Source organism: Caretta caretta, chromosome 2 (genome assembly GCF_965140235.1).
Source record: "Caretta caretta isolate rCarCar2 chromosome 2, rCarCar1.hap1, whole genome shotgun sequence".
Lineage (NCBI taxonomy): Eukaryota > Metazoa > Chordata > Testudines > Cheloniidae > Caretta > Caretta caretta.
Genome location: NC_134207.1, coordinates 269,653,414 through 269,676,095, shown reverse-complemented (window position 1 = coordinate 269,676,095; position 22,682 = coordinate 269,653,414). Strand labels below are relative to the sequence as shown.

The following is a 22,682-nucleotide window of genomic DNA, read 5'->3' as shown; positions in this document are numbered from 1 at the left end:
GGGGGGGGCTGGAGAGGCAGTTGGGGGGTCGGTCCGCGCTCCCCTCGGGGGGGGGCTGGAGAGGCAGTTGGGGGGGTCGGTCCGCGCTCCCCTCGGGGGGGGGCTGGAGAGGCAGTTGGGGGGGTCGGTCCGCGCTCCCCTGGGGGGGGGGGCTGGAGAGGCAGTTGGGGGGTCGGTCCGCGCTCCCCTCGGGGGGGGGGGGCTGGAGAGGCAGTTGGGGGGTCGGTCCGCGCTCCCCTCGGGGGGGGGGCTGGAGAGGCAGTTGGGGGGGGGCTGGAGAGGCAGTTGGGGGGAGGTCGGTTCGCGCTCCCCTCGGGGGGGGGCTGGAGAGGCAGTTGGGGGGGGCTGGAGAGGCAGTTGGGGGGGTCGGTCCGCGCTCCCCTCGGGGGGGGGGCTGGAGAGGCAGTTGGGGGGAGGTCGGTCCGCGCTCCCCTGGGGGGGGGCTGGAGAGGCAGTTGGGGGGGGCTGGAGAGGCAGTTGGGGGGGGTCGGTCCGCGCTCCCCTGGGGGGGGGCTGGAGAGGCAGTTGGGGGGAGGTCGGTCCGCGCTCCCCTCAGGCAGGCCCCACCCCAGAGAAGGGAGCTGTCCATCGCCTCTGCGGTGCCTTCCCCCAACCCGAAGAGGCGAACGGGGCGGCCATTTTGAGAGAGGGCAATGGACGTCGAGCCCCTTGCAAACAATGGGAGATGCGGCCATCTTTACTACTGGCAGGGCGAGGGCGGGATCCGCAGGCCCTGGCGGTGGGTCGCTGCTGCCGGGTAAGGGGAGGGGGCGGCTCTGTGCTGCGGGGGGGACCCCGGGCTCCCCCCGGCAGCCGGCGCCCAAAGGGACGGGGGCTGAGGCCAGAACAAAGGCTGGGAATGGGGCGGGGGCTGCAGGGGGCGCCTTGGCCGCAATGACCCACGGCAGGGGGCGCGGGGCTCCGGGGAGTGGGGCGGGGGCTCGGCAGGGGGCGGGGGGCTCTGGGGAGTGGGGCGGGGGCTCGGCAGGGGGCGGGGGGCTCTGGGGAGCGGGGCGGGGGCTCAGCAGGGGGCGCGGGGCTCTGGGAAGCGGGGCGGGGTCTCGGCAGGGGGCGCGGGGCTCTGGGGGTCTCGGCAGGGGGCGCGGGGCTCTGGGGAGTGGGGCGGGGGCTCGGCAGGGGGCGCGAGGCTCTGGGGGACTCGGCAGGGGGCACAGGGCTCTGGGGGACTCGGCAGGGGGCACAGGGCTCTGGGGAGTGGGGCGGGGGCTCGGCAGGGGGCGCGGGGCTCCGGGGAGTGGGGCGGGGGCTCGGCAGGGGGCGCGGGGCTCTGGGGAGCGGGGCGGGGGCTCGGCAGGGGGCGCGGGGCTCCGGGGAGTGGGGCGGGGGCTCGGCAGGGGGCGCGGGGCTCCGGGGAGTGGGGTGGGGGCTCGGCAGGGGGCGGGGGGCTCTGGGAAGTGGGGCGGGGGCTCGGCAGGGGGCGGGGGGCTCTGGGAAGTGGGGCGGGGGCTCGGCAGGGGGCGCGGGGCTCTGGGGGTCTCGGCAGGGGGCGGGGGGCTCTGGGGAGTGGGGCGGGGGCTCGGCAGGGGGCGCGAGGCTCTGGGGGACTCGGCAGGGGGCACAGGGCTCTGGGGAGTGGGGCGGGGGCTTGGCAGGGGGCACAGGGCTCTGGGGAGTGGGGCGGGGACTCGGCAGGGGGCGTGAGGCTCTGGGGGTCTCGGCAGGGGGCGGGGGCTCGGCAGGGGGCGCGGGGCTCTGGGGGTCTCGGCAGGGGGCGGGGGCTCGGCAGGGGGCGCGGGGCTCTGGGGGTCTCGGCAGGGGGCGGGGGCTCGGCAGGGGGTGCGGGGCTCTGGGGAGTGGGGCGGGGGCTTGGCAGGGGGCACAGGGCTCTGGGGAGTGGGGCGGGGGCTCGGCAGGGGGCGCGGGGCTCTGGGGAGCGGGGCGGGGGCTCGGCAGGGGGCGCGGGGCTCTGGGGAGCGGGGTGGGGGCTCGGCAGGGGGCGCGGGGCTCTGGGGGGCTCGGCAGGGGGCGGGGTCTCGGCAGGGGGCGCGGGGCTCTGGGGAGCGGGGTGGGGGCTCGGCAGGGGATGTGCTCCCCTCTGTAGGTGCTGTGCTGTTGCCCCACATGGTGGGGTGCTGGGCCATGGGGAGCAGGGCGGGGGCTCGGCAGGGGGCACGGGGCTCTGGGGAGTGGGGCGGGGGCTCTGCAGGGGGCATGGGGCCATGGGGAGCGGGGCGGGGGCTCAGCAGGGGGCGTGGGGCCATGGGGAGCGGGGCGGGGGCTCGGCAGGGGGCACGGGGCTCTGGGGAGCGGGGCGGGGGCTCGGCAGGGGGCACGGGGCTCTGGGGAGCGGGGCGGGGGCTCTGCAGGGGGCACGGGGCTCTGGGTAGCGGGGCGGGGGCTCGGCAGGGAGCGCGGGGCTCTGGGGAGTGGGGTGGGGGCTCGGCAGGGGGCGCGGGGCTCCGGGGAGCGGGGCGGGGGCTCTGCAGGGGGCGGGGGGCTTTGGGGGGCTCGGCAGGGGGCGCGGGGCTCTGGGGAGCGGGGTGGGGGCTCGGCAGGGGGCGGGGGGCTTTGGGGGGCTCGGCAGGGGGCGCGGGGCTCTGGGGAGCGGGGCGGGGGCTCTGCAGGGGGCGTGGGGAGCGGGGCGGGGGCTCGGCGGGGGGCTCTGGGGAGCGGGGTGGGGGCTCGGCAGGGCGTGCGCTCCCCTGTGTAGGTGCTGTGCTGCTGCCCCCCATGGTGGGGCGCTGGGCTGCTGGAGGCTCTATCTTTCAGCTGCAAGACCCAGGCTTGTCTCTTCGGGAGGCTCTTTTCTAAGCCTGCGGAGAATTAATCCCGGCGTCCCAGCTCAGCTAATTACAATGGTCCTGATCCTGCAAGCTGCTGAGCTCCCATTGCAACCAGCGTGAGGCTCGGCTGCCTTGCTCCTGCGGGACCGCACCTGTTCTGTCTGTCTTAGGCTGTTGAGCAGAGCTGGGGGAGTAGAAAGGCTGCTGGGTTGCTCCCCAGGGCATTTCAGTGGCAGTTCCCCACAGATTTGTGAAGCATGGGGGGGGGGGGGGGGAGGTCAGGCCTCTGCACAAATAACCCATAGACAGCTTTAAGGTTGGTGGGCTGCTCCCAGCCCGCTCCCCCTTTCTCCTCTCCAGCCCTGAGGCTCCTGCCTGGCAGATCCACTAAACCAGGAGTTCTCAAACTTCATTGCCCCGCGACCCCTTTCTGACAAGAAAAATTACTTCACAACCCCAGGAGGGTGGAACAAAGCCTGAGTCTGCCTGATTCCCACTGCCCCAGTGTGGGAGCCAAAGCCCGAACCCCACTGCCTTGGGCAGGGAAGGGGTCAAAGCTGAAGCCCAAGGGCTTCAGTCCCAGCCAGGGGGCCTGTAACCTGAACCCCGCTGCCCAGGCTTGAATCGCTCAGGCTTCGGCTTCAGCCCTGAGCAGTGGTCTAAGCCAGCCCTGGTGGTTGTGACCCAGTTTGAGGACTGCTACACTAGACAAAAAAGCAACCGGGGCAGAGAAGCTAGAGCCCTTCTCTGTGCTGCTCACTGCTGCACCCCCCAGGTCAGACCCATGTCCCTGTGGACTCCCCAGCTCAGCTTGGGAGGCGAGCGGGGAACAGCATTTGGGAGCAGAAGGACTGTGCATGTTTGGGGAGGGGCATGGACAGAGGAGGGCACCACATGGCTTTGGGGTGGGGGAGTGGATGTTTTGCGGGGGAGAGAGTACCGGCGGGTGTGCGAGGGAGCGGGTTCAGGGGAGGTGCTGGCGGGGTTAGAGAGGCAGCACAAGGCAGGGCAGTGTGAGAGTGTGTGTGTGAGAAACACAGCAACCTGGTGGATGGGGACAAGCATGGATTCAGGGGAGGTGTCGATTTTCATGGGGTGATGGGGAGAGACTGGGAGAATAAACCACAGAAGTGCTGAGTGGGGAGGAGAGACCGCGAGCGGGAGAACCTGGGGAGAAGAGACCCATCCCAGTTGACAAGTCCGAGAGCACCCAGCATCTGTCCCAGTGGAGCCGGGCGCCGCTTAGCTCTGCCACTGTTGTAATTCTTTAGAATCAGGCTGGTTACCCTGGTGTGTTTGCAGGAGCTGGGCTGGTAACCTATCATTTAAATCTGCTTCTGTACCAAATGACTGGAGGGTAGTTAATATGATGCCAATTTTTAAAAGGGCTCCAGGGGTGATCCCGGCAATTACAGTACTGGGCAAACTAGTTTGAACAATATTGTCAGAGATACAGATGAACAGAATTTGTTGGGGAAGAGTCAATGTGGTTTTTGTAAAGGGAAATCACGCCTCACCGATCTACTAGAATTCTCTGAAGGGGTCAACAAGCAGGTGGACAAGGGGATCCAGTGGATATAGTGTATTTAGATTTTCAGAAAGCCTTTGACAAGGTCCCTCACCAAAGACTCTTAAGCAAAATAAGCTGTCATGGGATAAAAGGGAAGGTCCTCATGGATTGGCAACTGGTTAAAAGATAGGAAACGAAGGGTAGGAATAAATTGTCAGTTTTCAGAATGGAGAGAGGTAAATAGTTGTGTTCCCCAGGGATCTGTACTAGGTCCAGTCCTATTTAACATATTCATAAATGATCTGGAAAAAGGGGTAAACAGTGAGGTGGCAAAATTTGCAGATGATACAAAACTACTCAAGATAGTTAAGTCCCAGGCAGACTGCGAAGAGCTACAAAAGGATCTTTCAAAACTGGGTGACTGGGCAACAAAATGGCAGATGAAATTCAGTGCTGATAAATGCAAAGTAATGCACATTGGAAAACATAATCCCAACTCTACATATAAAACGATGGGGTCTAAATTAGCTGTTACCACTCAAGAAAGAGATCTTGGAGTCATTGTGGATAGTTCTCTGAAAACATCCACTCAATGTGCAGCGACAGTCAAAAATGCAAACAGAATGCTGGGAATTATTAAGAAAGGGAGAGATAATAAGACAGAAAATATCATATTGCCTCTGTATAAATCCATGGCAGACCCACATCTTGAATACTGCATGCAGATGTGGTCGCCTCGTCTCAAAAAAGATATATTGGAATTGGAAAAGGTTCAGAAAAGGGCAACAAAAATGATTAGGGGTATGAAATGGCTTCCATATGAGGAGCGATTAATAAGACTGGGATTTTTCAGCTTGGAAAAGAGACGACTAAGGATATGATAGAGGTCTATGAAATCATGACTGGTGTGGAGAAAGTGAATAAGGAAGTGCTATTTACTCCTCATAACACAAGAACTAGGGGTCACCAAATGAAATTAATAGGCAGCAGGTTTAAAACAAACAAAAGGAAGTATTTTTTCACACGACTCACGGTCAACCTGTGGAACTCCTTGCCAGAGGATGTTGTGAAGGCCAAGACTATAACAGGGTTAAAAAAAAAAAATCAGATAAGTTCATGGAGGATAGGTCCATGGCAGGGATGGTGTCCCTAGCCTCTATTTGCCAGAAGCTGGGAATGAGCAACAGGGGATGGATCATTCCCTCTTAAGTACCTGGCATTGGCCACTGTTGGAAGACAGGATACTGGGCTAGATGGACCCTTGGTCTGACCCAGTGTGGCTGTTGTTATGTGCTTCAGCCTGACTTGGCAGCGACGGGCAGCTTCTCTCCTTGGGCTGCTTTGTAGGGTTCTGAGCTTCCTTTCTGCTGTTGTAGGTCCAGAACTGGTGGAGTCTCCATCTTCCCCAGCATTGTGTCCCTGGGCGTGTCCTGAGAAGCCGGGCTCCCAGCTCCGGATGCATGGGCCTGGCCTGGACACCCAGAGCCCCTGTTGCAGAGACCCCAGGCAGGGGCCCCCACACTGCCTCACCCAGAACAAGTGGGTAACAGCACGAGCTGTAGTTTCCTGTGGACAGACACCGCTGGACAGACAGCAGGATGGGGGCAGCCAGGTGGAGAGGCTGAGGAGCCATTGAGGTCTTAGGAATGAACTGAATTCACGGTGTCCTTTGTGAGCAGACTGGCTACCTACCTGGAAATCAACGAGCAGCTGCGGCCGATGGCCTCCTGCCCCTAGAACCCAGCCTCTGGTGCATTCTTGGTAGTCCCGAGGCCGTTCTGACAGCCTACCCGAGCCACCAGTGCAGCTTTGAGCTCTGCGCTCGCGGACAGGACTCTGCCTCTCCCTGGCTTGGGAGGCATCGCCCTACCTTGGGCCTGCAGCACCTGGCTCAGCCACTGTCAACGAGCGCGTCTCCTGTTGAGGGGGAGGAGAGGGCCTGGCTGGGCGTGGCGAGTAAGAGCAAGGGTGACACCACTTGCCTCGCCAGCTGCCCAGTTGACCCTGGGTGTTTCCATCACTGAACCTGCTCCTTTTTGCTAGGCATGTTGCCGGTAAAGAAAAGCAAGCTGCAGAAGCGGAGGACAGTTGGCAGCTCGGCCATGCTGAGCCCTGGCATGTGTGCCACTTTACCGCGGGCCGTAGCAGAGCATGCCGTGGGCGCTTTCCCCTTCGCCATAGCCGGCACTGCCGATGCCCATCTCCACCATCTGCCTCTGGGCTCCGACCACGAGCATGTCCCCGAGATCGAGATCAAGCTGGAGTTTAGTGACGAGGAGGAAGAGGGTCATGAGGGCAGCAAGCTGGGATTCGTGGCAGCCTGTGGGGAAGGGAGCCATGAGAAGAGGAAGGCAGAGCTGGCCCCCCAAGGTGCGGGCAGCCAGCCTCGAGTCACGGCCGGCTGGCAACCCCCTTCCTCCATGATGGATGTAGACAAGGCTGTCCTGGAGGGATGGGCAGCAAAGCGTACCACACCTCCGGCCTTTGGTCTCCCCGTCCGCACCCGGCGCCGCAAGACCACCTCCGAGGTGTGGCAGTTCTTCTCCCCGGACGCCAGCGACCCCTGCCGGGCCGTCTGCACCCTGTGCCAGGCTAGCATTGGGCGCGGCAAGTTGAGGGGCCACTGCAACACCACCGCCCTCAAGCGCCATCTGGAGGGCAAGCACCCGCTGGAGTGGGGGCAGAGGAAGAGAGCAGGGGGCGGGGCCCAGGAGGAGGAGGAGAATGAGGAGGAGGAGGAAGAGCAGATGAAGGGGTTTCCCTTGCAGGACACTGTGTTTGGCACCAGCCATGCTTTGTGTTCCCGCACCCAAGCCCTCAGCAGCGCGCCCCCCCAAGTGCCCCAGGGTGCCCCCCGCTTCCCGTATGTGATCAGCGACTCCAGTGAGGAAGAGGAGGAGGAGGAGGGGCAGGGAAGGGCAGGCACCACAGTCACTGATTCCTCCCCAGAGTCCAGCGAGGAGGAAAGCCGTGAGAGTAGCAAGCTGCTGCCCCAGGACAGGGGGATGGGCAGGAAGGGCAGGGTCCAAGCAGGGCACTGCAAGCCGGACCTGGCCACACCCTACCTGGAGGTGCTAGTGGGCCAGGGGCTCCCCAAGTCCGGGCAGCTCAGCCGCCCCAACCACCCGCTGGTGCCACCAGGCACGAAGCGCCGCAAGTCCACCTCGGCCGTCTGGCAGTTCTTTTACATCGACTGCAGCAATGTGTGCCGGGCTGTCTGCACCCTGTGCCAGGTCAGCGTTAGCCGTGGCAAACTGGGCAGCCACTTCGGCACCTCGGCCCTCATGCGCCACCTGGAGGGCAAGCACCCGCTGGAGTGGGGGCGGGGGAGGGCTGCTGGCATCCCTGCCACTCCTCCCGGCAGCACCCGGTCCGAGAGGCTGAGCCTGGGGCCGGCGGAGGACGAGGAGCCCGTGGAGGACCTGTCTCTCACCTCGCCCATAGCGTCGGACTCCCTGAGATTGCCCTGCATCAGCACTGGCGGGGCCCCAGTTCCCTTGTGTGACAGCTGGCAGAGCGAGGTGCCTCCCGAAGGCAAGGCGGACGAAGCCCTGCCCACCTCAGCTGCCCTGCTGCTCCCAAGCAGGAACCAAGCCGGCCTGGCTAAGCGGTGCGAGGATGTGCCCGGCAAATACACCTCCAACCACCCGCAAGCGCAGGCCTGGAACCGCAGCATTGCCGAGCTGCTCTGCGGCATGGCCCTGCCCTGCTCCTTCGTCTCGGCCAAGCCCTTCCACCAGTTCATGGCGCAGGCTGACCCGCGCTACCACGTCCCCTCGCCGGCCTTCTTCTCCCGCAAGGCAGTGCCCCAGCTGCGCCAGGCTGTCGGCCTGCGCCTGGCCCTGGAGCTGCAGCAGGCCAGTGTCAGCCGGGTGCACCTCAGTGCCCACATGTGGGCCCAGGGGCCGGCAGGGGCGTACCTGGCGCTGGCAGCGCACTGGCTGGCTCCCCGCTCGGAGTCAGGCCAGCCCCGGCCCTGCAGCCGGCGCAGGCGGGCGGTGCTGTGCGTGCGGGCTCTGCAGGAGGAGCAGGCGCTGGGTGGCATGCAGCAGGTGTTGGCTGAGCAGCTCCAGCTGTGGCTGGCCCAGAACTCCCTGAGCCCCGGCTTCCTGGTCTCGGGCGGCAGCCCTGGCGTGGAGCGGGCCGCGAAGGACGGTGGCCACACTCACATCCCCTGCTTCGCTCACTGCCTGAGCCAGCTAGTGCTGGGCTTCCTGCGGCTCCACCGCAGCATCGAGGGCACGCTGGGGGCGGCCCGCGCCATCTGCGCCCACTTCGCCCGCTCCCCGGAGGCCAGGAGGGGGCTGGCGGAGCTGCAGCGGCAGCACGGCTTGGCCCCGCGCCGGCTGAAGCAGGAGGCCACGGCGAGCTGGGCCTCCACCTACTACATGCTGGAGCGGCTGCTGGCGCTGCAGCCGGCCGTACAGGAGTACGTGGGCAAGTGCCAGGTGGGCGAGGCTGGCCTGGCCCTGAGCGCCCCCCAGTGGACGCTGATGCGCAGCCTGGTGGAGCTGCTGCAGCCCTTCGAGATGGCCGTGCGGGAGGCGAGCGCGGCCGAGGCCTCACTGAGCCAGGTGCTGCCGCAGGTGCGTTACCTGCACATCTTCCTGCAGCAGATCCGCCTGCGCTTCGAGAGCCAGGCCGGGGAGGGGGCCGGCTCCGCCGTGCGCCTGGCCGAGAGCCTGGCCCTGCAGCTCTCCAGCGAGCCCCGGCTCAGCGAGATGTTCCACCGCCAGGAGTACGTGCTGGCCACGCTGCTCGACCCCCGCTTCAAGGGCAGGATGGATGCCATCCTGCCGCTGGGCTCCGACCTCGACCACTGGAAGCAGCTGCTGGTCCGGAAGGTCAAGGAGCTCATGGCCTCACCCAGCGGCTGCCCTTCCTCCCCCTGGAACACCCAGCCGGGCAAGGCCTTCTGCGTGGACACGGCCCTGCAGCCCCTGGAGGCAGAGCCGGGGCCAGGGGAGCCCCATCAGGACAGGGGGCTGAGTGGGATGGGCTCTGCGGTGCCTCCACTGATCCAGAAGGAGAAGACGCTGACTGAGCACCTGGAGAGCGTGGGGCTGCTGGCCTCTGAGGGCCATGGGGCCTCCCTCCCCACCGAGAGCCACTTGGCCTGTGTGATGGTGGAGAGGTACCTGCGCGACAACCAGACCATCGGGGCCCGGGAGGACCCGCTGGGGTACTGGGAGAAGCGGCACTGGCTCTGGCCGGCCTTGGCCAAGCTGGCCATGCTCTACCTGTCCTGCCCGCCCTCGGGGGCCTTCTCGGAGCGCATCTTCACTGCCCCAGACAGCCCCTTCTCCGAGAGGCGTCCCCCGCAGGAGGAGAGTGCGGAGCACCTCGTCTTTCTGAGAGCCAACCTGGGAAACTTCCCCGACTACCGCCCACCGCCCCTCATCTGCTCGGAGAACGACAGCGCGGGCAGCAGCAGCGGGGAGGAGGGGACCCGGCCGGCTTAGAGACTGTCTCCGAGGTACAGGCAGCGGGGCACCTGCCAGTCTCTGGGGTACGCCAATCCGGGTGCATGGCGCTGGGCGGCCACTGGGCCGTTATGGGGCAAAGATGGCTGAAGGGAGAGGGTACAGCTACCCTATGGGCCCTGCTGCTTTTGGTGTGGCTCCTAACCATGGGCCGTTTGGTCTCAATTGCTATAAAGAGGACAATGACCGGTGTGACGAAGCGGGACTGTTCTTAATGTTTCCTCTGAATAGTGTGGGGGTGCCTCAGTTTCCCCTAGGCAGTTCTTAAGTGTCTAGGTGGTGGGGTAAGGGTGTATGATTGTTGCAGAGCCCTAGAGGGCAGGTGTGTGCAGGGGTCTGGACTCAGAGAATGGCCGACACCCTGTTTCCTGGCAACTGATGGCCTGGGCCCTTCCCCCCTGCAAGGTGAGAGCTAAAGGGTTGGAGAACAAAGGAATCAGGTGGCCTCCTGGCCCGGGAAAGCCCAGAGGAGGAGGGGCTGGAGAGAGTTTCAGTTTGGGGCTGGCTGGAGACAAGGAGTGAAGGGCAAACGTGGTTGTCTGGCTTCCTGCCCCCCAAAATGGACCCAGCTGAGGGGTTCTGTTCTCTGCACCTGCAAGCTCTGTTTTAGACCATGTTCCTGTCATCTAATAAACCTTCTGTTTTACTGGCTGGCTGAGAGTCCCGTCTGACTGCGGAGTTGGGGTGCAGGACCCTCTGACTTCCCCAAGACCCTGCCTGGGCGGACTTGCTGTGGGAAGCGCACGGAGGGGCAGAGGATGCTGAAGGCTCCGAGGTCAGACCCAGGAAGGTGGAAGCTGTGTGAGCTGTGTGTCCTGAAGACAGGCTGCTCACAGAAAGGAGACTTCCCCAGAGTCCTGCCTGGCTTCATGGGGAGCAGTTCCAGAGCATCGCCTGGGGGACTCCGTGACAATTGGTGGTAGAGGTGGGATCTACTGCATCCCGTGGACGGAGCTTCCTGAAGTAAGTGACTGGGGAGCAGTAAAATGAAGGGGGATTGACGGGGACCAGGCGTGCTGAAGATTCAAAGAGAGACGGTTTCAGGGGGCGGTTAACCCCTGGGAGTGTGTGACCAGAGAGAAGGACTTTTGCAGTAACTGGGTCCCCCGGAAGATTGCAGCAAGCGGTCCCAGGGACGGAGGAGTCTGCAGCTTGACCCTGGCAAAGAGGGGGTGACCTCGAGAAGGGCTGGCACACTAGGGGTTCTCCCTGGAAACCGTGGGGAGCTGAGACCACACAGGCCTGTGAGTCCACAACAACTTGGGAACAGCGGAGTGATGGCCTGTCATCGTCTCCTTAAGAAGGACATTGTAACCCTGTGCAGAAAGAGAGGGTTGAGCATTGGAAAGTTCACCAAAGCAGAGTTAATCGTGCAGCTGGAGGAGGATGACCGCTCTAAGGAACAGATTCCTGACCCCAAATGGGGCTATGGCAGGATCTGGGAGCAGCTGGAGTAGTAGCCAGGCATCACCAAGACTCCTGTCCCTGACAAGACGGGGGTCTTCACGATCGGGTTCCCCATCGGGGGATCGGAGACGGATGGGATTGGAGCTGGGTCTGAGAGAGCAAGAGGACTGAGAGAGACAGCAAGAGCCCGAGAAAGAGCTGTAGAAGGAGCAGCAGCATGAACTGGCGGTGGTGGAGCGGAGAGGCCTAGGGGACCTCCCCGGGGTGAGTGGGGATAGACCCCAGGGTGCCAGTTCCGCAGGGAACCTCGAGACTAGATTGCTGCCCCTCGTTAAGGAGGGGGGGGATGTGGATGCCCACCTCACTGCCTTTGAGCAAGCTGGCAATTTGAACCAAGGGGACCCTGCGGAAGAGCCCCGGTGTCTAGCTCCCTTGCTGGGTCCCAAGGCCATAGATTTTGCCAGCCAGATGGGTGGGGAGGTGGACAGGCTCCCACTCCTGACCCCAACCTATATGTCTGTGCGGAGTTTCCTGGGGTCGGGCCCCTCGGACCTCCAGTGGGAGCAGAAGGTGACGGTCAATGGGGAGACATTCCTGGGGTGGTGAGATCCTGGGACAGAGGGAACTGTTGTCAGGCCCTGGGTGGTGCAGCCTCAGATGGTGAGGGGCTCTATGAGCTGGGTGAGGGTCCCAAGGACAAAGCCCCTCACCCTGCCTGTGGCCCAGATCCCTGTGCAGACCCAGAAGGGGTGGGGCTGGCTGGTCGTTGGGGTTCTCCAGGATACCAGCTGCGAGACCCTGTTGTGGGGGGACTGTGTCTTTTGGGACAGGATCCAGGTGTCACGGAGTCCCTGGGCGATGCTCTGGAACTGCTCCCTACAAAGCCAGTCAGGATTCTGGGGCAGTCACCTTCCTGTGAGCAGCCTGTCTGGAGGACACACAGCTCACCCAGCTTCCACCTTCCTGGGTCTGACCTCGGAGCCTTCAGCATCCTCTGCCCCTCCGTGCACTTCCCACAGCGAGTCCGCTCAGGCGGGGCTCCTGGGAAAGCCAGAGGGTCCTGCCCCCCAACTCCACAGTCAGACGTGACTCTCAGCCAGCCAGTAAAACAGAAGGTTTATTAGACGACAGGAACATGGTCTAAAACAGAGGTTGTAGGTGCAGAGAACAGCCTGGGGTCCATTTTGGGGGGCAGTGAGCCAGACAACCACGTTTGCACTTCACTCCATGTCCCAGCCAGCCCCAAACTGAAACTCCCTCCAGCCCCTCCTCCTCTGGGCTTTGTCCCTTTCCCGGGCCAGGAGGTCACCTGGTTCCTTTGTTCTCCAACCCTTCTGCTCTCACCTTGCAGGGGGGAAGGGCCCAGGCCATCAGTGGCCAGGAAACAGGGTGTCGGCCATTCTCTGTGTTCAGACCCCTGCACACACCTGCCCTCTAGGGCTTTGCAATGATCATACACCCTTACCCCACCACCTAGATACTTAAGAACTGCCTAGGGGAAACTGAGGCACCCCCACACTATTCAGAGGAAACATTAAGAACAGTCCCACTTCGCCACACCAGGCCTTGCTCCGATAACTGCCAAGGGTTTGAATTTGAATCCAGGGAACTAATCGGTGGAGAGGGAAATGGTCAGTGAAAATGCAGATGACCTGGCTGGCAGCAGGGAGGAGCGGATAGGCTCAGGCTACCTGCCTGCCTGTAACAAGACCCCTTGGGCTGGGTGGGACAGAGAGATGCTCCCCGCCCCCCTTGCGCACCGGAGAGGGGGCTCACGCTGGCTCTGATGCAGTGAGGAAAGCAGCGAGCTCGCTGCCTACCCCCACTGGGACAGCAAGGGCAGCGCTGAGCACAGTGGGAGCTGAGACCCCAGCTGAGTGGGGGGAGACACAGGCAGGGCAGGGGATCTGTGGGGAGTGGCAAGGTGCTTGGTAAGGAAAGACTGGATGAGCCTAGGCAGCCTTGTGAGCTGATGGCTGTGTCTAGTCAGCAGTGTGGGAAGGCGAGGAGAGTGGAAGATGAGAGTCCCTGGACCTTACCTGTTAGCTGGGTGGAGAATTGTGACAGTGAAGGAAATCTGCCTGTGTCTGTCAGGGGTATTGACTTGCCTATGGAGGGAGCTACTCTGATCTCCAACCAGTTGTCTGTGACCAGCCCTGTGTGCTGGGACAAGGGGAAAGAGATCCCAAGCTGTGTGTCTGGTCAAGGAGAAAGTGTGTCCGGCTCTTCTTTGTCTGTGGAGCAGACAGAAGGGGCCTTTCAGCCTGTGATGGTTGAGGGTCGTGCAGTTGTCTCAGAGCTGGTTCTGGATTCAGCTAAAGCACAGGAAGGAAAGGGTCCTAAGTTTGTGTCTGCTCGGGAGAATGGCCCTGTAACTAGGTCGCATCCAGTTAGTGTCTATGTAAAATCCCAGAGACCAGACAATTCTGGTGCTTGTATTTTGCCTGTTGCTAGTGTGTTGTTGGGAAAGGGTGTAGCAACTCTGTCTAATCAGGGTGAGATCCTAGCCAGGGCACAAGGAGAGCAGAAAGGTGATTTGATCCTGTTACCTACTGAGGGTGTGGAAACCTGTAGCAAGAAGGAAAAGATTCCTGAACTTGTGTGTGGCAAAGGGAAGGAGAATGCTTTAGCCTTTTATCTAGGAAGTCTGTAAGTTTCCCTGAAAGGGGATTGTGTAGGAATCCGCCAGATGGGCCAGAGGTAATTGTGGATGTAAGGGAGACCCAGAAAGAGTCTGTTGTTGCTCAGGAAAGTGTTCCTCTAGAGCAAGCCCTCAGTGAAGAGGGTAAGAGCAGAATTTCTGTGAGGGGTGAATTGTTGCATAGAAAAGCCCCTAGGGAAAGGAACCCTCATGGAGTCTTTGCAAGCAGTTTACTGCAACTGAAGGGTGTGAAAGTGATTTAATCAAGAAAGTTTCAGTTCCTAACAGCCAGAAATGTTCTGTTGTGAATGGATCCATTGACTTTCCTGTTGAAAGATCCAGTATGGAGAGCTTTGAGAAGGTCTCAGATGAAGTGAAAGTTGTTAAGAAAGTTAAACAGTCCTATAACCAAGTGGCTGTGTTTGGCCAGCTTGTTGGGGAGAAGACCCAATCCCAGTTTGACCCCCTGGGGTTTTGGGGTGGCCAAAGGGTACGGGTCGCATAAACCTTCCCACATGTGGCGTGCGAGTGCTATTGACCACCCCCGTCCTAAGGGAGGGCGCGAAACTGGAAGGGCCTGGTGTAACTCCTACCAAGGAATGAGAGAGATGCTGGGGCATCCATGGGAATGTTGGTGGCGTCAGACTTCCCCAGGTCACCGGCTAAAGTGACCCCGCTCAGTTCGATCTCGAAGGGGGGAGAGATGTGACGAAGTGGGACTGTTCTTAATGTTTCCTCTGAATAGTGTGGGGGTGCCTCAGTTTCCGCTATGCAGTTCTTAAGTCTCTAGGGGGTGGGATAAGGGTGTATGATCACTGCAGAGCCCTAGAGGGCAGGTGTGTGCAGGGGTCTGGACATAGAGAATGGCCGACACCCTGTTTCCTGGCAGCTGATGGCCTGGGCCCTTCTCCCCAGCAAGATGAGAGCTAAAGGGTTGGAGAACAGAGGGATCAGGTGACCTCCTGGCCCGGGAAAGGGACAAAGCCCAGAGGAGGAGGGGCTGGAGTGGGAGTCAGTTTGGGGCTGGCTGGAGACATGGAGTGAAGGGCAGACGTGGTTGTCTGGCTCACTGCCCCCCAAAATGGACCCAGCTGAGGGGTCCTGTTCTCTGCACCTACAAGCTCTGTGTTAGACCATGTTCCTGTCGTCTAATAAACCTCTGTGTTACTGGCTGGCTGAGAGTCCCGTCTGACTGTGGAGTTGGGGGGCAGGACCCTCTGGCTTCCCCAAGACCCCGCCTGAGCGGACTCGCTGTGGGAAGCGCACGGAGGGGCAGAGGATGCTGAAGGCTCCGAGGTCAGACCCAGGAAGGTGGAAGCTGGGTGAGCTGTGTGTCCTGCAGACAGGCTGCTCGCAGAGAGCTTTTGACACGGTCTCCCACAGTATTCTTGTCAGCAAGTTAAGGAAGTATGGGCTGGATGAATGCACTATAAGGTGGGTAGAAAGCTGGCTAGATTGTCGGGCTCAACGGGTAGTGATCAATGGCTCCATGTCAATGGCAGCCGGTATCAAGTGGAGTGCCCCAAGGGTGGGTCCTGGGGCCGGTTTTGTTCAATATCTTCATAAATGATCTGGAGGATGGTGTGGATTGCACTCTCAGCAAATTTGCGGATGATACTAAACTGGGAGGAGTGGTAGATACGCTGGAGGGGAGGGATAGGATACAGAAGGACCTAGACAAATTGGAGGATTGGGCCAAAAGAAATCTGATGAGGTTCAATAAGGATAAGTGCAGGGTCCTGCACTTAGGACGGAAGAACCCAATGCACAGCTACAGACTAGGGACCGAATGGCTAGGCAGCAGTTCTGCGGAAAAGGACCTAGGGGTGACAGTGGACGAGAAGCTGGATATGAGTCAGCAGTGTGCCCTTGTTGCCAAGAAGGCCAATGGCATTTTGGGATGTATAAGTAGGGGCATAGCGAGCAGATCGAGGGACGTGATCGTTCCCCTCTATTCGACATTGGTGAGGCCTCATCTGGAGTACTGTGTCCAGTTTTGGGCCCCACACTTCAAGAAGGATGTGGATAAATTGGAGAGAGTCCAGCGAAGGGCAACAAAAATGATTAGGGGTCTGGAACACATGACTTATGAGGAGAGGCTGAGGGAACTGGGATTGTTTAGCCTGCAGAAGAGAAGAATGAGGGGGGATTTGATAGCTGCTTTCAACTACCTGAAAGGGGGTTCCAAAGAGGATGGTTCTAGACTGTTCTCAATGGTAGCAGATGACAGAACGAGGAGTAATGGTCTCAAGTTGCAGTGGGGGAGGTTTAGATTGGATATTAGGAAAAACTTTTTCACTAAGAGGGTGGTGAAACACTGGAATGCGTTACCTAGGGAGGTGGTAGAATCTCCTTCCTTAGAGGTTTTTAAGGTCAGGCTTGACAAAGCCCTGGCTGGGATGATTTAACTGGGAATTGGTCCTGCTTCGAGCAGGGGGTTGGACTAGATGACCTTCTGGGGTCCCTTCCAACCCTGATATTCTATGATTCTATGCCCCAGAGTCCTGACTGGCTTTGTGGGGAGCAGTTCCAGAGCATCGCCCGGGGACACCATGACAACTGGTTCTCCACTGAAGGTCGGACTAGAAGGAATGGGCTTGATCTGCAGCCAGGGGGATGTAGGTTAAATACTAGAAAGTTTCTATCCCTGGAGGTTGAACCAACCTATCAGGGTCTAGGCTTTCCTGTGTGCTGCCTCAGTGCAGGGGGCTGGACTGCCTGACCCTTCCTTTCCAGACCTATGTGTTTGTGTTTCTATGAGCATCAGTGTGTGTGTGTGTGTGAACATGTATGGCGCATGCGTGTTGGCAAGTTTGCAGCATGTGTGAGCATACCCAGGACACGTCTCTGTGACTCTGCAGCATGTATGTGTGCGCATGTGCAGATCTGAGTGTGACCGGTGTGTATGAATGCATGTGCACTGTGTGTATCTGGGTGTGTGTGCAGAGCTGTGTGAAGTGTGTATCTCTGTGTGTGTAAATCTGTGTGCACTGTGTGTGTGTGTGCACAGTGGGTCTCTGCATGTGTGAGTGTGCACAGGGTGTATCTGTTCAGATCTCTGTGTGCAGACGTGTGCGTGCCCAGGGTGTATCTGTGCATGCAGATCTGTGTGTGCGTGCACGGGGTGTATGTGTGCGTGCTGGGTGTCTGTGTACGAGTGTGTGTGTGCATAGTGTGTATCTGCACATCAGCCGGTGCCGTGTGTGTGTGCGCACAGACCCCTGGTAGATTGCTGAGGCCCCATTCCTAAGGCTAAGATTTTGTCACGGTTGATTTTAGTAAAACTCAGGGACAGGGTCATGGGCAATACACAGAAATTCAGGGAGCCCATGACCTGTCTGTGACTTTACTAAAAACTGGGAGTAGGGCTAAATAGGGGGGAGTGTGGGGGGGAGCTGACAGGCCAACACCACCCCCCTGCTCCCCCCCGGCTCCGGAGCTGGCTGCAGCTGTGGGACAGGGGTGCGCGGCCGCAGGCGGGCGTGTGACCTAGGGACCCGGCGGGGCGGGGACTGTGGGGTCCCAGGGGCGCGGGCTGAGGGACACACGGAGCTGCCCCCCCCCCCCCCGCTGTGCAGCGCGTGCCGCTCGCTGGCCCTTTAAATGTTCCCGGCCAGGGAGCTGCGGCCCCTGCTGCCATGGCAACGCTGGGGGGGGCGCCCTGTGAAGGGAGTGGCCGGGAGCAAGCAGGCGGCTTTGCTGGGTGAGGGGCTGCGGGCGGGGGGCACCGGGCACCCCGGGGGGGTCGGATCCTGTGAATGCAGCGGGGGGGATGGGCCCGTGTCCGTGCGTGTGCATGTGTGTCCATGCGGCCGCCCATGTGTACCTCTGTGTCCGTGCGTGTCCGTGCGAGCGTGTTCATCCGTGTGTCTGTCTGCGGTCATCTCTGTGTGTGCGTGTGAGCGTGTTCATCCGTGTGTCCGTCCGTGCGTTCGTCCCTGTGAGCGCCGCGTACTCGTTCACGTAGCTGTGTGGCTCCGCACGGACGTGCCGCCTGCACACCGGTGGGGGGGATGCACGCGTGTTCATCCGTGTGTCTGTCTGCGGTCATCTCTGTGTGTGCGTGTGAGCGTGTTCATCCGTGTGTCCGTCCCTGTGAGCGCCGCGTACTCGTTCACGTAGCTGTGTGGCTCCGCACGGACGTGCCGCCTGCACACCGGTGGGGGGGATGCACGCGTGTCCATCCGTGTGTCTGTCTGCGGTCATCTCTGTGTGTGCGTGTGAGCGTGTTCATCCGTGTGTCCGTCCGTGCGTTCGTCCCTGTGAGCGCCGCGTACTCGTTCACGTAGCTGTGTGGCTCCGCACGGACGTGCACACCGGTGGGGGGGATGCACGCGTGTCCATCCGTGTGTCTGTCTGCGGTCATCTCTGTGTGTGCGTGTGAGCGTGTTCATCCGTGCGTTCGTCCCTGTGAGCGCCGCGTACTCGTTCACGTAGCTGTGTGGCTCCGCACGGACGTGCACACCGGTGGGGGGGATGCACGCGTGTCCATCCGTGTGTCTGTCTGCGGTCATCTCTGTGTGTGCGTGTGAGCGTGTTCATCCGTGCGTTCGTCCCTGTGAGCGCCGCGTACTCGTTCACGTAGCTGTGTGGCTCCGCACGGACGTGCACACCGGTGGGGGGGATGCACGCGTGTCCATCCGTGTGCACAGGCGTGTCTGGCTCTGCACACGTCGGTGTGCACCTCCCTTCCCAGGGCTCCCGCCGGCCCCGCAGGGGGCACGGGCTGGGGGCGGAAGGCCCCGCGCTCTCCCTGGCCCACGGGAGGTGTCAGGCTGCAGACGGCCTGGGGCTCTGGGGGCTTCCTGCAACGGTGCCAAGAACTGGTGTTGAAACACCCTGTTTCCACAACCCTCTTTTGGTTTGTTGGGATGGAAACGCCCCTCCCCCACCTCCCGTGCTCCCCCCGCCCCCCATCCTGTTCGCGGGCCAACCCTTGCAGCTGTGGCCTCCTAGAGCCTGCCTCCCCCCAGCGCCTGGCACTCAAAGCAGCCAGAGCTCTGGCCATGGCCTGGGCACAGAAGAAGCCAGGGAGACCCCTGACCTGCGGGGTGTGTGCGTGTGGGGGGGGGTTAGTACCGCAGGGAAGGACGGACAAGGTGTCAGGTCTGAGATAGGCAGTGGGTGATGCCCCTGGACGGAAGAGGCCAGGTGGGTGAGGCCGTGGGGGGCAAATTCCTTCTTCACCCAGCTGTGAGCAGCTGATGCTCGTAGTGTGAACCGACCTCTCGGCCCCTGCTGCTCTCGGGGTCAGGGGCAAACCTCTGACTGCAGGTCTGGCAGCATCCCGCCTGGAGCGGCCTGCAGGAGATTCGGGCCCCCTCCCTGCCCCGCCTCCCCAGCCCAGGAACCGAGCTGCACCTGCCACAGACGGCGGCTGCGAGCACCAGGGGCCAGCAGGCCACAGAGCCGCCCGGTGTGCCCAGCTGTGTGCAGGGGCAGGGCTAAGGGGGGCTCCGGCCCTGCTGGCTGAGGCTGCTGCTGGCGGAAAGGAGGCGGCTGGGCGTGGGCAGGGTCCTGATCCCTTCTCCTCTTCCCTTCCAGGGGCTGGTGCGTTCCTGGCGTGGCCACACAGGCAGAGGCTCCAGGCAGGGGCAAAGCACTTTCCCAGACCTGGCCCGGCTCGCAGGGTGCAGAGGTTCTCCGCGCCGTGGGCTGCCCGGGCCCCGAATGCCAAGCGCTGCAGGCCTGGCCTGAGCCGTAGTGCAGCGGGCCGGCCTCGATGGAGCCCTGGGCGGAGAAGGGGGACGAGGGCGAGAACATCAGGGTCACCGCCCAGCTGCTGAAGGCCAGGACGGGCGAGTTCGCCCTGGAGTCCATCCTGCTGCTCCAGCTGCGGGGCCTGGGCATCTCGGATCTGGGCTGCCTGGGCGAGTGCGCCAGCCTGGAGTGGCTGGACCTCTCCGGCAACGCCATCTCCCACCTGGGCCCCCTGGCTGCCCTCAAGTCCCTGGCCGTCCTCAACCTCTCGGCCAACCGCGTCTGCAGCCTGGAGCCGCTCGGCGCTTGCGAGAGCCTGCAGAGCCTCAACCTGGCCGGCAACCTGCTGAGCAGCCTGCAGCAGCTGCAGGGCTTGGCGGGGCTGCGCCGGCTGGAGAGCCTGCGTCTGCACGACCCCCGGGCCCGCCTCAGCAACCCCGTCTGCGCCACCGGGGCCTACCGCAGCGCCCTGGGGGGCCTGCTCCCCGGCCTCAAGGCCCTGGACGGCGAGAGGGTCTCCGGGCGTGGCAGCGAGCTCTACCAGCTCTGCCGGGACCTGGACAGCTCCCTGGAGCGGGGCAGCAGCGTCGGGGTGGGCAGCCCGGAGCCGCCGGGCACGGCGCTGCCCTGGGTGGAGGAGGGCTACTGGGAGCGGAGGCCGGCTCGGCGCAGCTCCATCATGGAGGAGGCCTACAAGCAGTTCAACGACGTGCTGCGGGAGTGCCGGGAGCTGAGCGAGAGGGCGGACGACACCATCTCCCAGGCGGAGCGGGCCCTGAGCGTCCGCAGCGACCCCAGCTCCTATGTGTTTTGAGCCGCCTGCCGGGGCGAAGCTGGGGATTTGCCTCTCCATCGCCCGGCTCCACGGAGGCCCATGCCAGAGTCTCCACCTGCAAAGCCCCGTGCCCTCTAGCCCCGGTGCCCTGCCTGCCAGGATGGCACCCCACAGAATGACAGCCCCTTTCTCCCCCCCCTTCCCCCCCCCCCGCCCGGCCCCCGGCGTTCCTCTTCTCCTGACTGCAGCCAAAATGGATGGGGAGCCACAGCTGGCTTGAGGCCCTGGGGCGCTGGCCCCAGCCCCTCATCCCAAGGTGATCTGACTCTGCCCCTACGCCAGAGGGGGCCCAAGCAAGAGGGGCTCCAGGAGCTGACTGGACGGAAGGGCCCAGCCCTGTAGCGAGGCGCACCTGGGTCTGAGCCGATGAGCCCAGCCATGGAGCCCCAGCACTGGTGTGCGCGAGAGCCCCTGGAGCTGGGCCTGTGGAGTGCTGGGCGCCGGTGAGCCAGATCTCCCCACACCACCCCATCAGTTCCCCTTGGGCCTCCGGTGAATCTGCTTCGCCGCTGGCATTGCCCTGGGGCTCAGGGCCGCCCCCAGTTCCCTCCGCCGTGGGCTTAATTTTCAGATTGCTCTGAGAGAGGCCGGGCTGGCGGCCCTGGAGACAATTCCACCAGCAGGCACCATGTGGGCAGCTCAGGGCAAGCTGCCCACCACCAATGGGCACTGGCCCCATCTGTGAGGTGGGAGGGGAGCTCTGCTCTGTGGCTTGCTCCCTCGCTCCTTGTCCTCTCAGCTCATGGGGCCAGTGGAGGCCAGAGGCAGTGGCGGGTTTGCGGAGGGGACCACCCACCCCCCACGTCCTTCCCTTTGAGTCTCCTTCCTGCAGGCAGCCTGCCAGCTGCCAGCAGGGCCCAGCGTTCAGTCCCTACTGGCCAGGGTCCTGGGGGAACTAGTCCCTTTACCAGGGCAGCACCTTCCCTCTCCCCCATTGTCCCTCCCAACCCAGTGTCAGTGTGAGAACCGGCTGGTTGAGCCCAGTGGCAGAGAGGAGTCGGGGGGGGAGGAGGGACCTGTAGTCTTTATGAAGCCCAGTCTGCTGGTGAAGGGCAGCTCCTGCCAGCTGTATGGGGCCCTGGCAGGGTCCCCTGCCGGGGAGTGTCAGCTGGGCTCAGGGATGGCATGTGCCCTGGCACATTGCTCTGAGACCTGCCAGGGACTGGGGATTTTGCCTCTATCCAAGGCTGGCAGGAGCCCCTCTTGGACCCCTGGCATGGAGGCATGTGGGCAGCAGTGCCTCGCAGGCTGGACTAGACAGGAGCAGAGACCAGGACCAGCCCTAGTGCAGACTACGGCAAGCATCCCTGATCCGCTGGGAGGAAGGAGTGGTGAGCCTGTTTCCTGTGGGGCAGGACCCAGGGGAGGGGGTGGGGTGATCCCCTGGGCTCAGGGGGAGGAGGGGACACAGCCCGGTGGCAACCAAGGGGAGGCAGGGCCTGGGAGCTGCCCATTCTGGCACCATGGGCCCAGCCCAGTGTGGATGTACCGTGGTGCCATGTGAAGATATTTGCCTGTGAAATAAATGTGTTGTCTCCTGCCTGGCCCCTGCCTCTCTGTGCCCTGTCTGCAGAGCCGTGGGGGCTGCGGGGGCACCCCAGCTGCACTGCAGGGCCCAGTGACTTTCCTCCAATGAGCTGGATTGCGGGGCCTCACTGCCACAAGGGGGGCCTGATAATCTTGGGGTTCTTAAGCCCCTGCCCTGCCTCGGTGAGTTGTTCTGGGGGGCTGCACCCCTTGCCCCTGTGCTGTCCCCCAGTGTGATGAAGTGGGAATGTTCTTAATGTTTTCTCTGAATAGTGTGTGGGTGCCTCAGTTCCCCCAATGCAGTTCTTAAGTATCTAGGTGGTGGGATCAGGGTGTGTGATTGTTGCAGAGCCCTAGAGGGCCAGTGCGATGGTGTCTGCACAGAGAATGGCCGACACCCTGTCTCCTGGTCACTGATGGCCTGGGCCCCTCTGCAAAGGTGCCAACTGAAGGGATTGGAGAACAAAGAGATCAGGTGGCCTCCTGGCCCAGGGAAAGAGACAAAGGCCAGAGGAGGGGCGGGAGAGTTTCAGTTTGGAGCTGGCTGGGGAAATGGAGGGAGGCCCAGATGGGGCTCTGGGCTCCCTGGCCCCCAAGATGGACCTGACTGAGGGGTCCTGTTTCCTGTACCTACAAGCTCTGTTTTAGACCATGTTCCTGTCATCTAATAAACCTTCCGTTTTACTGGCTGGCTGAGAGTCCCGTCTGACTGCGGAGTTGGGGGGCAGGACCCTCTGGCTTCCCCAAGACCCCGCCTGGGCGGACTCGCTGTGGGAAGCGGACGGAGGGGCAGAGGAGGCTGAAGGCTCCGAGGTCAGACCCAGGAAGGTGGAGC

The 22,682-nt window shown here is 62.3% G+C and overlaps 1 protein-coding gene across 9 annotated transcripts; it reads left to right on the top strand.

Moving 5' to 3' along the window:
• Positions 1-559: 559 nt before the first annotated feature.
• On the top strand, positions 560-22,536 carry LRRC61 (leucine rich repeat containing 61). Of its 9 annotated transcripts, none has more exons than XM_075126093.1 (3): positions 560-739; positions 5,631-9,730; positions 19,330-19,499. In XM_075126093.1, the coding sequence occupies exon 2, from the start codon at positions 6,300-6,302 to the stop codon at positions 9,714-9,716; it is 3,417 nt and encodes a 1,138-aa protein (XP_074982194.1). In that variant the 5' UTR covers positions 560-739; positions 5,631-6,299; the 3' UTR covers positions 9,717-9,730; positions 19,330-19,499. The 9 variants fall into 9 exon arrangements, with proteins under 9 accessions (XP_074982194.1, XP_048697894.2, XP_048697895.2 ...); XM_048841937.2 differs by having other exon boundaries at positions 560-757; XM_048841938.2 differs by having other exon boundaries at positions 560-757; positions 5,631-9,763.
• The last annotated feature ends 146 nt before the right edge of the window (positions 22,537-22,682 follow it).

Bases quoted from the DNA above. Each gene is read 5' to 3' on its own strand.
- LRRC61 (XM_075126093.1), top strand. From the start codon at position 6,300: ATGTTGCCGGTAAAGAAAAGCAAGCTGCAGAAGCGGAGGACAGTTGGC.